The 16,459-nt window shown below is 38.2% G+C and overlaps 1 protein-coding gene across 6 annotated transcripts in view; it reads left to right on the top strand.

Annotated features, from left to right (window-relative positions):
- The window catches only part of APBA1 (amyloid beta precursor protein binding family A member 1), a 94,668-nt gene that overhangs the window by 74,144 nt on the left and 4,065 nt on the right, over positions 1–16,459 (top strand). For 5 of the 6 annotated variants that reach the window (XM_061364272.1, XM_061364271.1, XM_061364270.1 and 2 more), the window contains exons 5-11: positions 735–880; positions 5,950–5,982; positions 7,083–7,169; positions 7,741–7,926; positions 10,660–10,839; positions 12,143–12,355; positions 15,859–15,978. In XM_061364272.1, coding sequence (XP_061220256.1) covers positions 735–880; positions 5,950–5,982; positions 7,083–7,169; positions 7,741–7,926; positions 10,660–10,839; positions 12,143–12,355; positions 15,859–15,978 — 965 coding nt within the window. The remainder of the gene's footprint in view (positions 1–734; positions 881–5,949; positions 5,983–7,082; positions 7,170–7,740; positions 7,927–10,659; positions 10,840–12,142; positions 12,356–15,858; positions 15,979–16,459) is intronic. The other variant, XM_061364274.1, reaches the window with a different exon arrangement.

Genomic DNA, 16,459 nt, shown 5'->3' with positions numbered 1-16,459 from the left:
GGAGCTAGTTCGTTCCTAATGGTGTGCTGCACCCTATGGAAGGGATCCATGCTGGAGCAGTTTGTGAAGAGCTGCATATAATGGGAAGGACTCAGGTTGACGAAGTTGATGGAGGACTGTCTCCTGTGAGTGAGACGCCATGCTGGAGCAGGGAGAGAGTGTGAGGAGTCCTCCTCTGAGGAGAAAGAGCAGCAGAGACAACATGTGATGAAGTGGTGAACTGACTTCAACCCCCATTCCCTGCACCACTGGAGGGGAGGAGGTAGAAACCTGGGGAGTGAAGTTGAGCCCAGGAAGAAAGGACAGGTCAGGGGATGGTGTTCTCATGATTTGTTTTTATTTCATGTTAACCTACTCTGATTTGACTGGTAATAATTTCCTCAAGTCAAATCTGTTTTCCCTGTGACAGTAAATGGTGAATGATAACTCCCTGTCATCTCAGCCTACAAGCCTTTCATTATATCGTTCTTCCCTGTCTAGTGGAAGAAGGTGACTGATAGAGCAGCATTGGTGGGCTCCTAGCATCCAGCAAAGGTCAACCCACCACAGATATTGTGAGCATTTGTTTGGTATTTTGTACCTTTGAAGGTACTGGTTGCTATGTCATGATGCTAAACTGAAGTATTTTAGAGGAGGATTTGCAGCCATCAGGTACAAGCTCAAGTTGTCGCAGTGCTACGGGTTTGCTCTGGTGCAGCATGATTTTCTTCAGTGACTGCTTTCCTGTGTTACAGTTCCTGGACCTTGTGATCCTGAAGACTTAATTGATGGAATCATTTTTGCTGCCAATTACCTTGGCTCAACTCAACTGCTTTCTGATAAAACTCCCTCCAAGAATGTGAGAATGATGCAGGCTCAGGAAGCTGTCAGCAGGATCAAGGTGAGAAATAATTCCTGCTGCTTCTCATACGGGTGCTTTAAGGTTGTGGGTATAAACTTATTGTGTATGTAGTAGCTTTTTCATGTGAGGTTATTGGGAGTTTCAGAAAGGTTAAGTGCCTTATCTTTCTGCAAAAATAAATCACGTAATTAATGCTGATTTTGGAACAGGATTGATAAGTAACCAAATAGTTTTAATTCCCTACAGTAATACTTGTGCTGTGTATGCTAAGCAGGAATCTGAAGTGAGTGGTGGTCTAAGTTATATATTACTTGGATGTGGAGGGAAAGTAGGCTTAGGGTATAACTAGTAAGTACTGCAGCTGCTTCTGGCTTGGCACTTTTGGTGGAACTGGTAGTGTGTTAATTTCTGCAGTTATTTTTGACCCTGCTATGGATACTAGTTTCTCTACCACATAATTGCTACGAGCTGATTTAGAAAGAAAAGGAAATCCTGCGATGGTGCAGAGATGTGTGGAAAAAAATAATTTGGCATGTGGTATGTTAGTTTTGTCTATTGAAATTAAAGTGTATGGATGAAGTATTACATGGTTGTAGAAGACGCTGCACTATTGCCACTACCCATACATGACTGGATGGTAGGCACAGAGCTTCATCTTCTGCTAATTCAACTAACCAACACAATCTCAACTGAAAGTTTTCCTTAGTTTAATATCTGTGTGTTCTTCTTTTGTATAGTTTATACTGGATTCCAACTCAGACTCTGTGTGCAATTGTATAAAAGAGAGAGGAAGAGAAACAGCATGTTATCAGCATGGATGTTAGCACTGTCTATTAAGTCGGCTGATCCCTCTTGCTATTCCTTCAGATGTTTTCCATGCCAGGTGTTCAGTTTGGTCTGTGTTTGAAACTTTGACAGGGAAGCTCTACCTAGAACGGTTGAGACACTTCCAGAAACTTTAATTTTGTTGATGTTCAAATACGTGAGTTCTTGTAACCTTGTCTCTGAAAATCACTGACATCTAGCATTTTCGAGGAGGCAGGGATATAGCCTCTGACAGATAAGTCACTTTCTGCTCTCTCTGTAGAAGTTTCCATGGACTTAAGCAGTAATGGCCTTTTGAAAAAAAGAACCATTTATCCATGTTCATTGGAGGCTCTGAATTCAGTGACATGTTTTAAAAGTTTTTTTCACTCAGCTCTCTCAACTCTGGCAGGTCTTGGTGGGTTCTTCACAAAACTACAGTGGAGACTTTCCCTTACACACTGTGCTTCTTTACTGCTCTGGGTACAAGTAAGGCTATGCCTCTCTAATAGTCCCCTTGGCCACATGGTAGAAAAAATGTCTGATTTGAATGCACAGGAAAGTAAAGGTAAGATAGAGAAAGGAGTGAAGTAAGGGCTTCAGTGAGGCAGGGTCTAAGAGGCTGAAAGAAAAGATTAACATCAGCTCTCATAGAAAACTGGTATCAGGGGTTGGATCTGGGGCTGGACAGGAATTTTGCACCTAGGAGGTAAAGCTTGTCTGGGACTAGGCAATAGACAAAGATTGAAGGGATGTACTAGAGAAAAATGAAACAGAACTGATTCAAAGCAGGCCCAGATGATAGCAGAGTGTAGAATCTCTCCCTGCTGCTAACTGTATTTCTTGGAAAATCGTTAACAAAATAAAGTTCTTTCTGAGGATTCCGTTGTGCCTCAGCACTGCTGTGCCCCAAAACAGAAGAAATCTGTTTAGCTTATTTTACTCATAAAGCTCATAATTTATACATCCATAAAAATCATCAGGCATGCATGTTCTTGGTTGTAGTAAATTTGTCTTGGGATGGAGGCCCAAGGAGTTGCATTGTTGACCAGGTGAGACCCTAGCTGGTATGCATAATTTTCATACAGTGTAAGTGTATTTCAGCAAATTACTGGCTTACTGCATGGCACTCAATACCATTGTACACTGCTTTTCTGATTCCAGGTGAAGCTCAAGCAATGCAGATTTACCTCCCTGTACCTTAGGGTCTTTGATTTATTGGGGTTGGTTTGGGCTGCTTTTGTTGCTTATCACCATTAAAGCTAAACTTTTATATTGAGAAATTCATTATGACAGATGGGAGTTCCTGCTGCCACATTTGTCACTGCAGAAGATAGCCTTTAGCCCAAATGTGTAAAATATTGCTCACAAAATGAGTATAATACTTGTGCCCTACTCATGTTTGTTTACAGAATGTGTTAGGTGTTGCATACGAAATATTTCTATGCAGTTAAAGAAAACAAAGGTTATTTATTAAGAATGAACTTTTAAAACTTTGCAGACTTGAAGTTAAGAGTATTAAAAAGGTGGGGAAAAGCTTTGTTTAAGTCCCAGTGTGTACACATACCTTCCATATGAGCATATTTTGAATTTAATAATCTCTATGATGCTTTCTTTTAGCAGAGCCTTCAGACCACATATTCATTCATTTAGAATATGAACAGATTTTGAAAACAATTCTTCATGCTGCTTCTTTAAATAAGTAGCTATCAGTTAAAAATACAAGAGTATTTTTGCTTCAGTTTTCATCTCTGTGAAGTCCAACTAAGTTAAAAGAGGTACACTGCTTTGAAGGCACTCATCAGATGTAGCTATTTCATATTTCCACTGGGAGGTACTTTTAGGAAAGGCATTTCACCGTATTTATTTTCTCAGCATAGAGAGAAATATCTTTTTACATTTACTTGGAATGCATCCATAATACTTGTAACACAGAAAAGTTGATGTTCATGGTTGCAATTCACAGCTGATCTGCGTTGTAACTTTTTCACATGTGAACTAAATATTAACTGTTCTTTTTATTTTTCATCAGCACATTTGACCTGTGTGAGAGTTTTGAACATTTTTAGATTACTGAATGTAGTTAAAGATCATACCCATTTGTGGAAATAGTTTAATATTCTGCATATTTTGTTTGCTCAGTGTTATCTTGGTGTTTACTGAGTGGCAGTACATTTTTTGTATAGGTTAAATGGGCTTGAGTATATTTAAGACATCCTTGTAGCATTAAATGGAAGCGTGCTGGTTCTTCACAATTTGTAATTTTGGAATTGCTACTTGATAAATTATTTTATTTTATTTATCTTGAACAAAAACCCGAAATCTGAATATTTAAGAAAAAAAACAACAAACCAACCAAATGAGCAAACAAAAAACACACACACACAAAAAATACTTTGTTTAGATAAGGTAGTCTTGGGCTGGGTGTTTTGGGTTTTTTCCAAAAATATAGAAGGAGTCTTTTGATCTAAAATAGTAAAATAATGTGGTGGTAAAGAGGATTTGTCTGATAAAGTGTCTTGCACAGAATTATACTAATTTGTTTTCTTTTTCCACGGGCCTTAACTTCTTTTCTGACGTTTTTGTTCAGTGTTAAATCACTTAGTAAAATTTTTTGTTCCATTTCATTACCTTAGTGTTACTAAATATTTGAAAGTCATTCTTCAAAACATAAATAATAAAATGCTTCCACTGCAAGAGCAGAATTTCATTAAATTGAATGATTAGTATATTTCAATTAATCTTTGATTCTGTATTGTAAACCTCTAGCTCAAGGATTTCCCCCCCCCTTTTTCTTCTTTTTGGTCTGTGTTTTTCATCTTTCATGAGGCCAATCACTTTATGAAGTTTGGGTGTGGAGGGACATTGAAGGTCGAAGGGGAGCTTGATTTTAGAAGGCGATTTAAATGCTTTTTCTCATGAGTGTCTTCTCCTTGTCCAGTGTATGGCAGGCAGCTGTTATTAAAGATGAGTGTATTATTTCTGAGTACCAGTGTAAATTAATGTCAATGTAATGAAGAGCCTGCAGCATGAGGCAATTCTAATTGCTTTTGCATTATTTTGCAATCGCCAAGCTATCAAATATTTTCTTAGTTTTAAAAAGGTGACTAAAAACTAATGTGAAAATGTTTGTAATTGCAAATAAACAGCACCATCTCAAGTTTCAGTAGCTGCTTTCAGATTTATTTAGGCAAAACCTGACAGATTTAAGTTGTGAGCATCAGTATAAAACATTTGATGTGCCTTGTGATTCAGGCCTCCTGTTTGTTCTTCAGGAAAGTAGTTAGCTGTGAATCACTGTGAAGCCTGTAATAGTAAGCCTCCTTCTCACCACAAGTATGAGTTAATTAGCTAAGAGGCTGTTACTGTTGAAAGTAAAAGGGTATCTGCCAGCCTAGTGAGTATTGCATTTCTTTAGTAAGCAGGTCCGTAAGTTCAGTTTACCTTGGTTTGAATTAATTATTGCAAGACTGTAAAAATGGGGCTTATTTGTGTCATTACTGTTACCACAGTAGTAGCACATAAATAATCAGTTTGTTGAAAGGGGTTAATACATCTCTGGATATAAATCTATTAAACTACCTAAGGACAAGAAATCTATTTTCAGGAGTTTGTGAAAGTGAAGCACATGCTCCACTGCCTTCTTGAAAAAATGTGGTAATATGGACATACCTTTGTGCGGGTGTCACAGGAAAACCTGTTGTCCAGATATGCAGTGCTAACATTGGTATGCATATATTTGCACAAGAGAAAGAGAAAATGGAGGTGAAATTTGCCTTCTGCCATTTTATTTCTCTAGGGCAAGGTAGTGTACTTTTAGGGAGGTTATTTTCTGAAGATTAAGTAAGAGAGCGTTAGGAAACTTGAGTCTAATTCTTTAGATTCTAATTCTAGAATTCTAATTTGTTAGATTGGAAACAGATGGAATAGTAATGTTTAAGATTATTCTCTCACCATTTGCAACCGTGTTGCTTCAAAAATAGTAACATGCTTTTCACTGCTGTAAATGAGGGAAGCTCTGGGTTTTTTCCATTAAAAAAAAAAAAAAATCCTTTTGTAGTCTTCCTGATTCTTTTGGTGCAGTTTCTTTTCAGTTTTGAAGTAACTGTGCTAAACTTGAATTTATTTTTTTTCTTGTTCTTAAAAAATAGTAAAGGAGAAAATGAATCTAAGCAGGGACTAATTTAGAGCACCTAGTAGTCTATGAGCCCTGGCATTAAGCACGCAGATTCCTGCTTGACTTGGAGTCTCTGTAAGTTCTTTTCTAACTGTTCTCCTGTCTCTGTTTGTTCCATGCTAAGCAGATGGCCCAGAAATTAGCCAAAAGCAGGAAGAAGGTGCAGTACAAACTCCATCAGCTTGATGTTATGCCTGTTCTTTTGTTTTCTGGGAGGGGTTTTGCTTTTATTTTGTGTTTTTATTTTCTGCATCCAGCAAGGTTCTTTTAGATTTATTTCTGAGCCACCATGCAAGTTAACATTTCTCAGAAATCAGTTGCCTGATTGGCTGTTTTTTGTTGCTTATCATTAGCCATTTCATGTTAGAAATAGAGTAAAGATTGGATTTATCAAATGGTTACAAACAGTACCCAAAATGCATACTGAAGAAGCAGGACTGACATGGCAAAGGTTTTAACTTGTAAAATGGTAGATTAAAATTCAGTCTTTTTTTCATTTTATTTTATTTTATGTGTTTATAAGAGTGCTTTGTTTGACAGATGTGTCAAATTGCTGGATGCAAAAAAAGAAAAAAGTTTGTGTTTACATACAGTAATATGTGGAGATTGACTCACACTAGTAGTGTATTTAATTTATGGAGTTTTTAAGTCTGTTTTAACAAATCTAATTTAAAAAAAAAAAGAATATTACAAGCGTTTGCTTCCAGTTAACAAAATATGACTTCTGAAGTGGGTTAGTGCTTAAATAGTATATTGTCTGACTGAGAAGGTCTTCCTACCAGAACTCCATTATGAATTGCGTAAACTGTACCCATCTGTGGTACAGGTTTTTCCACTGGTCTTGTTAGGTCATATAGAAATTCCTCAGGCAAGAGCTGCTGTGAGAAAACTCATTTTTCAGCTATGGCTGTGTGAAAAAACTCCTTTAAAGTGGGATTTATAGTTGGAGGAAATGGGAGAATCATTTTGATTATTACGAAATCTTTATATAGTTCATATTGCAGTCAGATATAATTTTACTGAGTGAGGAAAAATATCAGGGAAGCTTTTATGAGGTTAACATTTTTTTCAGCTAATACTGACTATCACATATATATAGTTTCCATATCTTTGTGTTTAGCTTTTGCAGTCTAATACTCTTATCTATCTGGCATTGCTGTTCTGGTGACTATGTCTTAGTGCACCCCTGTTTGTGAGCTAACATCCTTAATAATTAAGTTTCCTAATGTGTTTGTTTGACTCTAATCTATTTACTTGCAGGCTCCAGAAGGTGAATCTCAACCCATGACTGAAGTGGACCTCTTCATTTCTACACAGAGAATAAAAGTACTGAATGCAGACACACAGGTATATAGACAAAGACACCTTTGTCAGTATTGTGGTAGTAGGCTACTGAAACAGACGCTCACCTACCTGCCAAAATTTGTCATTCAGAAAGTGCTAGCTTTTGTATTTCCTTCCAGGATTTCCTAAGAAGAAATCCATGCTCAAGAACAGTTACTCTGGTGTGTCTGTGTAGAAATTATTAGAATTTGCAGGTTAGCTAATTGCAGTCAGCCCATTTTTCACAAGCCATGGTGCATTGAGTATTGATTGTGTCCAGAGTAAAATAAATATTTGGTTATGATAATATGAAGCTCATAGTCCTTTGTACGTACATGCCTAATGTATTCAGGTTCTGTTATTGTGGTCTTTATGTGTTTTTCTGTAAAAAACAAAACTTCCATTTGTAAAGTTTGCTCATTGATTTACTTCTGGGAAGTGAAGCTCTTGTTTCCTATCAGCATCTTCTTGTATGACAGGTGTTACAGACTTCACTTTAACAAGGGTCTTACATTGCTGTTTGCTTTCATAATACTGTGTGAGCAATAAGAACTTTGTTGAAATGGCTGCTCATGTTGTTTTTTGTATTCCTCAGGAAACCATGATGGATCATCCCCTGCGGACCATTTCTTACATTGCAGATATAGGAAATATAGTTGTTTTGATGGCTCGTAGGCGAATGCCGCGGTCTAACTCCCAGGATAATGTGGAAGCATCTCACCCTTCCCAAGACGGAAAGAGGCAGTACAAAATGATTTGCCATGTCTTTGAGTCTGAGGATGTAAGGAATCACTTTGTCTTGTAATTTTCTAGGGGTGGAAATGTAAGCCCACTTTGTTAGGCTTTAAGTTCATTGAAAGTGGTCCTGTTTGTTCTTTAACTGCAACCAAATATTTAATCTAAGCAGAGGAACTTCCCTTCTGTTCGCATGTTTGGACCTAACATTTTGCTCACAAAATTGGTGCTCATGGAAATGGTTCCCAGTTTTAAGTTCCTTTAAAATCTTCCAGTAACAATGAGAGGAGGCCCCAGTTGCATCATCTTACAAATATCAGCTCAGATTGTATATGTGAGAACATAAGTCTATCAGAGATGCTTATTTTCTTAGGGAAGGGTGAAGGCACCCATTACTTGCAAACAGTGGCTATATATAGTGCATACTTACACATATTCATAGCTTTTCCAGGAACTAATTATAATACTTGCATTCTAATTATGCATGTGCTTTCTTGCTGAAGTGGGGGTCTCTGGTGGTAGCAAAGAGTTTTCCTCACTGTGTTTACTGAATGGGCTCAGTGCTTGCACACGCTCACAGGTGCTAGTGCTGAGTTAGCAGTGGGTATGTCTTTTCTTTATTCTGTTCCAGTCTCTCTCCACCCTGGGTGCCACTATGTTATCTTGAAGGCTAGCATCCTTGATATTATTTACTGTCTCTTAGTTGTTATCAGTCCCATGATGTTCCTTTCCTCGTCAGCCAAACATTCCTTTCCCTCCATGTGTCAGCAAGTTAGAACAGTTTGCTGTATTTTACTATGTTAAAATCACACACACTATTGTTAGTTTAAACCTATGATTTAAGCCAACAGTGGTCTGACTATGGTTAGACTTTATGGATCTGTTTCCTAGGTTACTGTTAATACTTTGGCTAGCCAGAATCTATATTTCCATTTGGGGATCACTGATACTATGATTTGTCACTGACATCACTGCCAAACAATTTGTTTGGGTCAGCCGTATTTGTGTCAGATGTGATCCTCCCTCTGCTGCTGGATATTGGCCTGGAAAGTACATGCCTGTAGATCCAATAAAAGCATTGCTCAATGAGTGAAAATATCATGGGAAATTGTAGGAGGCTATATCAACTCTTTTTAGTCATGGTATAGTTTGCAAATATTTTGCAAAAATTAATCTCAAATACTCAAATGACTGAGTTAGAATGTAAACCCTGTAGCGCCTGTTAGCAGCAAGTAGATGGCTTCAAAGATCTTGTGCATTAAGTGGAGAGAGTCTGTTTGTGTTATAAAACTCATGTATTTATCATTGTCACTGTTTCTTCTTCTGGAACAGTTGGGTATTTAGAAGAATTTACCCAGTAACTGACATAAAAGCTGTAAGCCGTTGAACAGATGTTGACCAGAGTGTGTCTCTGCGTGGAAGAGGAGCACATCACCACATTTTCAACCTTATTTACAGATGGATCTTCAAAAGAGCTGAACCCTAGTGATATGTCCAAATGCTGGGTGTCTAAATGGGAGTTATTGTCTCCTGGGGAGAAGATACATCTGTATGAATTTAAAGTCTGCATTTCTTTCCTCACCTAGGTTACTGAGCTATAAATCTGTATTTTTCTCATTTTCTTGCTGTCTTATTCTCACTGTCAAAACTGTGTTTATCTGAGAAATGGTAAAATACTACTGATCTAGGTACCGGCCTTTTCAACCCTAGCAGTCATGCTGCTCTCATCAGCAGGTGCTCCAAGGGACTGTTTCAATACATATTGAGGCCAACTTCTATGCACTACGCAGTGCTTGCTGCATGTATCGCTTGTTATGCATAGCAGTACTGCTGCTTTCCTGTCCTGGCCATTAGCTGTCTCTTGCAAACTGATCACTGCCTCAAAGAGAAGCAGCCCTCTTATCATACTGTTTCCCCCACCTTGCATGACCCACAGCTTTTCCTGTGTCTGCCTTGTGCCCAATTTCTCTCCCATTGCTGCAGATCTAGAGCAGCTCACAATGGGAGCAGAGCGCTGTAGTGAGTGGTGCATTTGGTCGCTTTAGGTGCAGAGAAGGCTATTGGAACCTGCAGGTGCTCCGGGGTGCACACAAAGGACAGGCTGAGAGGGAAAGGGAGCTGGCAGAGTCATGGAAGCTGGAGGGAGGGAAACAAGAAATGTAGGTGAAAGGGGTTAAAGGAGGTAGCATGGTGAAGAAGATGTGTGTGACCATTTCCAGTCACTGCAAGGTCACCAGTTGCTGCCATGTTCCTTTTTCGTCTGAGGTAGGATCAATATGGATATGATAGTTTTAAAGGAGGGTAAGAAAAGGAGGGAATACCCTCAAATGTGGGTGTGTGTTTTCTAGCAGACATTCTAATTTTCGCTGCTGGCTTGTCAGAGAATGGCATTGCCTCTGCTAGAAGGGAGAGCCATCTGGGAGGTGTGTATGTGGTAAGAATTGTAGGTGTGAGCTACAGTGACTACAGTGAGTGTACATTTACATTTATACTAGCAGTTCTCACCTGTGAAAGGATGGCTTTATTTATATTTATCATTTGTAATTGTTTAGCAGACTGGATTCATGGCACGGGTGAATGTGTTGATATTTTGTGGGTAATTTAAATTAGTTTTTAACCCAAATATTTTTTTTAGCTGGATTGCAGTAACTTGCAGGTTCATTAAGTTGATGATGCATTTTAGAGTGTGATTGTAACATAGAAGATGTCAGTGGACAAGACCATCATAATGTTTCAGCTTTATGTTTCAACTTTTTCTTTACTCTGGGAACTTCTACAGGCACAGCTGATTGCACAGTCCATAGGTCAAGCATTTAGTGTGGCCTACCAGGAATTTCTGAGGGCAAACGGAATCAACCCAGAAGACCTGAGCCAGAAGGAATATAGTGACTTGCTCAATACCCAGGACATGTACAATGATGACCTGATCCACTTCTCCAAATCTGAAAATTGCAAAGATGTATGTCTCATTTTTCTTCTGTAACAGCATTAAGCTGCTCTGTACCAGTTGCAGATCCATGCTGGTAGAAATCAGAAAACCATTAGTACTTTGTATAAATGACATCAGTAGGTCTAGAACCCCAGATTTATCAGCAGTGAAATAGTTTACCTTCTGTTTGTATTCTTTTTACCAGACAATTTTCTGACATGTTTGAAAATTAATTTAAAACAGATTAACAGATTAAGAGATTACAGTTGTCATTGTTTAACCCCAGATGGCACTCAGTACCACACAGCTGCTCACTCCCCACACTCCCTCCCCACAGTGGGATGGGAAGGAGAATCAAAAAATAAAAGGTAAAACCTGTGGGTTGAGATAAGAACATTTTAATAATAAAAATAAATTATTATTATTATATAATTGAAATTAAAAGGGAGACAACAAAAAAGGAAAAATAAACCTCAAGAAAGACAAGTGATGCACAGTACAATTGCTCACTGACTGATACCCAGCCCATCCCTGAGCTGAGATCGGTCCCTTCCAGGTAACTCCCCCCAGTTTATATGCTGGGCATGACGTGCTGTGGTAATGGAGTACCCCTTTGGCTAGTTTGGATCAGGAATCCTGTCTTTGCTTCCATTTCTTGTTCCCCTCCTCAGTTGCAGAGTATGAGACTGGAAAGTCCCTGATAAGAGTAAGCACTACTGAGCAACAACTAAAACATTGGTGTGTTAGCAGCATTGTTCTCAGACTAAAGCCAGAGCACACCACTGCACCAGCTACTAGAAAGAAAATTAACTCCCAGCTGAAACCAGGACAACAGTAAACCGTAAAAAATTTATAGAGGTGCAGGCATTTGTGAAAGTGGCCAATTCCAGATTTTTAAGTATTGTGTTTGCTGAAAAGATTTGTATCTTGGGTAACCAAGTAAGTAAGCAAGTAAGATGAGCCAGTCTGCCTATACACAGGTAGTGGTTTTCCAATCCACAGTCATAAATTCTTGCAATCTCTTCCTATTACCTTTGTCCGCTGAAGCCCAGGGCATCTGGATGTCTTCCACTCCAATTTCTTCTGTTCATATGTTGCAAGGAGTGTTTCACACTGAGCAAAATCTGTATTACATAGTGGTGATTATCTTACGTTTTGAATACAAATGAAATGTTGTAAAATGTGTACCCTAGTTTGTTTCACCTTTGAATTAGGAAAGCAGCTTGCAAATAAAGAGCAGTATATTTCTTGGTTATATGAATATTTGTAGGGAAGTGGTGTTACTTCTGTAAATATGAAAACATTTCTTGAAACACTTTTTCTTGTGATATAGGTTTACATTGAAAAGCAAAAAGGAGAAATCCTGGGTGTGGTAATTGTGGAGTCTGGCTGGGGATCCATTTTGCCTACAGTTATCATAGCCAACATGATGCATGGAGGACCAGCAGAGAAGTCTGGGAAGCTGAACATAGGGGACCAGATCATGTCAATCAATGGGACCAGTTTGGTTGGTTTACCACTCTCAACATGTCAGAGCATTATAAAGGTAAGGAGAATGTTCTGGAGGGTACGCATTTTGAAAGGGTTGCATATTAACCCCATTAGGAGAGCAAAAAGTACAGTATTTGTAAGTAAATTCTTAACAACTGTTTGTATAGCATTTTCCATTTCATGGTCTTTAAACTACAGTGGTAATTATGCTACAGCAGTCTTCTAATTCCCAGAAAGTGAGCCGTATCATTTACTTGTATAGAAAAGGACTCTGTACAGAACTTCACAAGAGGACATTTTGTTCAGAAGGAAGATATTAAAATATACATGCTTAAAATTTTATGTGACAAATGGAGGCACAGGTCCCTGATATTGTCCTAGGCCATATCAGCTGCTTAAATGCCTCCTAGTATCTGGCCAAAATAGAGCTGATACCTTTTGCTTGTTTTTAACTATTTTAAAAACTTTTAAAATTTGAATCAAATAAGTACTTATTCGTCTCTAGAAACTTTGCCTGATATATTTAGAAGTCTGATGCTTCTCTTTACTTGGCTAAATGGGATATTTTAATTAAAAGAGTTTTCTTGTTGTCAGAAAAGTGTGTAACTGCAAAAAAGCATGTCTGGGGTAGCTGTAGCGTACAAAGGAATAGGTATTTCAGCATCAGAGTTTCAAGAGGTGAAAAGATGTGCTACCAGGGAATGTTTAAAATTTTGTTATTCATCAAAATATCCCCACAGAGCTCTTGCAGATCAAAACATGTCCTGTGGACAGGTGATGTAATGCTGCTAGTGTACTGTACAGAAATCCTTTTCTGATTTCTAGGAATATACCTGTTAAACTTAATTATTAGGCAACTTTTTGGTAACAATTTGTACTATGTAATACGTTTTTTTCATTTTGTACTTGGTAAAATTGCCAAATATTTTTCATTTACAAAGTAAAAAAAAAAAAAAATTCTTTCTAAAACCAGGATGAATTAAGCTTCTCTGATTCAGAGCCTTGTCAGAAGGATTTTCACTGTGCTCGTCTGTACTTTCTCAAAACAGAAACAACCCAACAACCCACTTTGCTGTTTCCAGCTTCTGCAGACCTTTCTCTTCCTCACTGATACTGCACTGCTGTTGCTATAGGAACTCTTACCACTTACATTGTCTTTCTAAGGAAAAGATAGTCTATATGTTTTAAGGTCTTCATAACCATGCATCTGCAGCTGTTCCTATAGTGCCTTTGGTAACAAGTATATATGCCCACTGAATGATCTCAGCATACATTTAAATATGGCAAAAATATATTAAGATTTCAGATTTCTTTAGCATGCAGTAAGAATCCTATGAAAAGATGAGAGTATTATGTAGATAAGAAGAGTATCTTGCAAGCACTTCAAATGAGATAAATTCAGTATTATGGATGTAATCTCTGCTACTAATTGGCCATAAACCAGTTGCAGACTGACAGAGCTTGGAAGAAGCTTTCCGTATGTGGTGGTTATTCCGTAATTGTATTACACTACTTGTATATTTTTCAGAAGCATCTGGTGCTGGCTACAATCACAAACAGACTCAGGGACTAGATAAGCAAATAAAGTCGCTCAAATGGTTTCTGATCAGCAGAATTATTACAGTATGCATAGCATAGCATACAGTATGCGTATCATATTATTCTGCATATCAGCAGAAACATATTACCAGTATGCATAATATTGGAAATTAATATTTTTTAAATGCATGAACTTTCTGTAAAGTAACGAAATCTTTTGTCAGGGGTCATACTACTTTTTTTCAAGGAATACATATAAATAACTTGCACATTCATTAGGGAAGAGTGCAGCATTATCAGCTTTGTTGAGGGCATGTAACCTGAGTGAACTCAGGTGACTGAAATTAGACACCTAAATTCCTCATTGAAATGGACATCTCTATGCTGCATGACTCCTAGCATGCTGGATTTAGAAGCCTGAGGCAAAAGCCCCTAGACTTTTTAAGAAACATGGTACCCACATCTTAGTACAGATTGATTAGTCCCTGTCTTCTACAGTGTGTGTTGTGGAGACCTGCATCTAGAAGATGAGTGACCCTTGATCATGTGGAGTGTGCTGCTAACTCCCCACCAGAGTGGGGAAGTCCATAGTCATGAAGAGACAGATTTCAGACCTTCTCTCTCCTGAGACTGGAGAAGAGGCAGTTCCCACAGCCATGTACTTTGTCATTTTGTGGTCGTACAACCATTCTCTTGGAGCCACTTTCAATAATGAGCCACGCTGAGCTCAGGAAGGTGTGGAAGTGAGGGCAGCTGTTTCCAATGTGATAACTGCCTCCAGTTTAAGGCACTGACCAGAAAAACAGACTCTAAGGCAGTTCACCCTGGTAGGGTACCAGTCTAGTTATTCAAATCACTGCTGAATCTGGAGTTTAGATCAACAGAATCAGCAGCAGTAAACTGGATGTAGAGACTTCAGTGTGTTACCTTAGCTATAATAGGAACTACTTTTCAGAATTAAACTTCTGAAGTCAGTGTCAGACACCATTGCAGTGGGACGCGGATTTCAATTGTACCTATAAAAGGAATAAAAGGAATTCAGAAGTAGGTAATGGAATTGGTGGGTGTTAAGTAATGTGGAAGTTGCTGTATTCTCTATAAAGCATTTCTTTCTTGATGTGGATTTTATTTATGCATCTATTTATGGCTAATCTTTTATTTGAATTAAGCATTTCAGAAAAATATCTTAACAATTTCCAAGAGCTCTGAATACTCGAAGTTGTAAATTTATCCGCATTTTTAATTTGAGTTTTCATGGAGACATACAATCATAGTCTCTGAAGCTAGCAGTCACCACTGAAGCTGCTCTAGACCAACACTTTGGTTCAAAGTAGAGAAGGTTGCTTAGGGTTATACGCACTAGGGTTTAAATAATTCCAAGGATGGCTACTCCACACCCTCTCTGGGCAATTAGTTCCAGTGTTTTACCACCATGGCAGCAAAAACAAATTTTCCTCCTTCAACTTTCTATCTTTCTTTTCATAGAAAGGACTTCATGGTGAATTTGGTACAGCTCATTTAGAAGGCAGAAGGCACAGAAATAAGGACTACTGCTTATACAAGCATGATATGATCAGAACCTACCATATGCTTGACAGAATTTATTATATCCCATTATTTGGGATTTATTTGTAACTGTCTATGCTACTTATTTACCATTTTATTTCCCAGCCACAGTCCTTGTGGGGTTTGTGAGCTGCATTAGACCTGTTCAGTATTCTTTTCATACATGGTTTGTGTTATCAAATGAAGACATAGGTGACAGGAAACTAGTTTTCTTAAAAGACCTGTGTCAGCTTCTTGGCAAGAACAATTTGATAGTTTATCACGCATTTCACTTATTATTCTGATGCTTATGTCTGGCATTAGTAATCAGATTCAGTTAGAATGCATACAAAGACCTGTTTGTTCAGGGCTGTTCCCATGTCAAAGTTTTAATGCTTTGTCCCACCCCAGTGCTTATGTTAAATGTTTCACTCGATTTTTGCAAGCATTTTTCAAGGTGATTTCTTTTCACAGGGTTTGAAAAACCAGGCCCGGGTTAAACTGAACATAGTTAGGTGTCCTCCAGTAACCACAGTCTTGATCAGAAGACCAGATCTCAGATACCAGCTGGGCTTCAGTGTGCAGAATGGGATTGTAAGTAGCTTCCGCACTGTCTGGTTAAACTTAAATATACATAAAAATTCTTACCCATTTGTGGGTAAGTTCTAGCATTCCCATGCTAGAGCAGAGGGAAGCTGCTGTTCTCCCCGTTACAGTAAACAGGACTTTGCATATTTGTTAATCTAAGATATAAAAGCTAAGTTACTCAGGATTACTTTGTCATTGACTGTACTTACTTCACAACTTTGAAGCCAGAAACAAGAATGTGTAGCAGAGGCTGCTTTTAGTCTATGTAATTCATGTCTCTAACCAAGCCATTTTGTGATCTCAGAAGAGAAAGACTGTCCTTGCTCCTCTTTTGTTGTAAGACCTTTGTATCCTGAACATTGTTCAACTGTTGTCTTTCATATATTCTTATATTTCCAAACCACAGCATGTGATGTACAACACATAGCCTTTTCTGACAGTTTGTTCTGCTTTTGGAAGAGAATTAGTCATTTGTCAGAAGCAAATT

Source organism: Neopsephotus bourkii, unplaced genomic scaffold (assembly GCF_033783945.1).
Source record: "Neopsephotus bourkii isolate Nb327-2 ecotype Australia unplaced genomic scaffold, CSIRO-AGI_Nbou_v1 NB_1197, whole genome shotgun sequence".
Lineage (NCBI taxonomy): Eukaryota > Metazoa > Chordata > Aves > Psittaciformes > Psittacidae > Neopsephotus > Neopsephotus bourkii.
The sequence above is the reverse complement of the archived record's forward strand: the minus strand, read 5'-3'. Positions and strand labels throughout refer to the sequence as shown.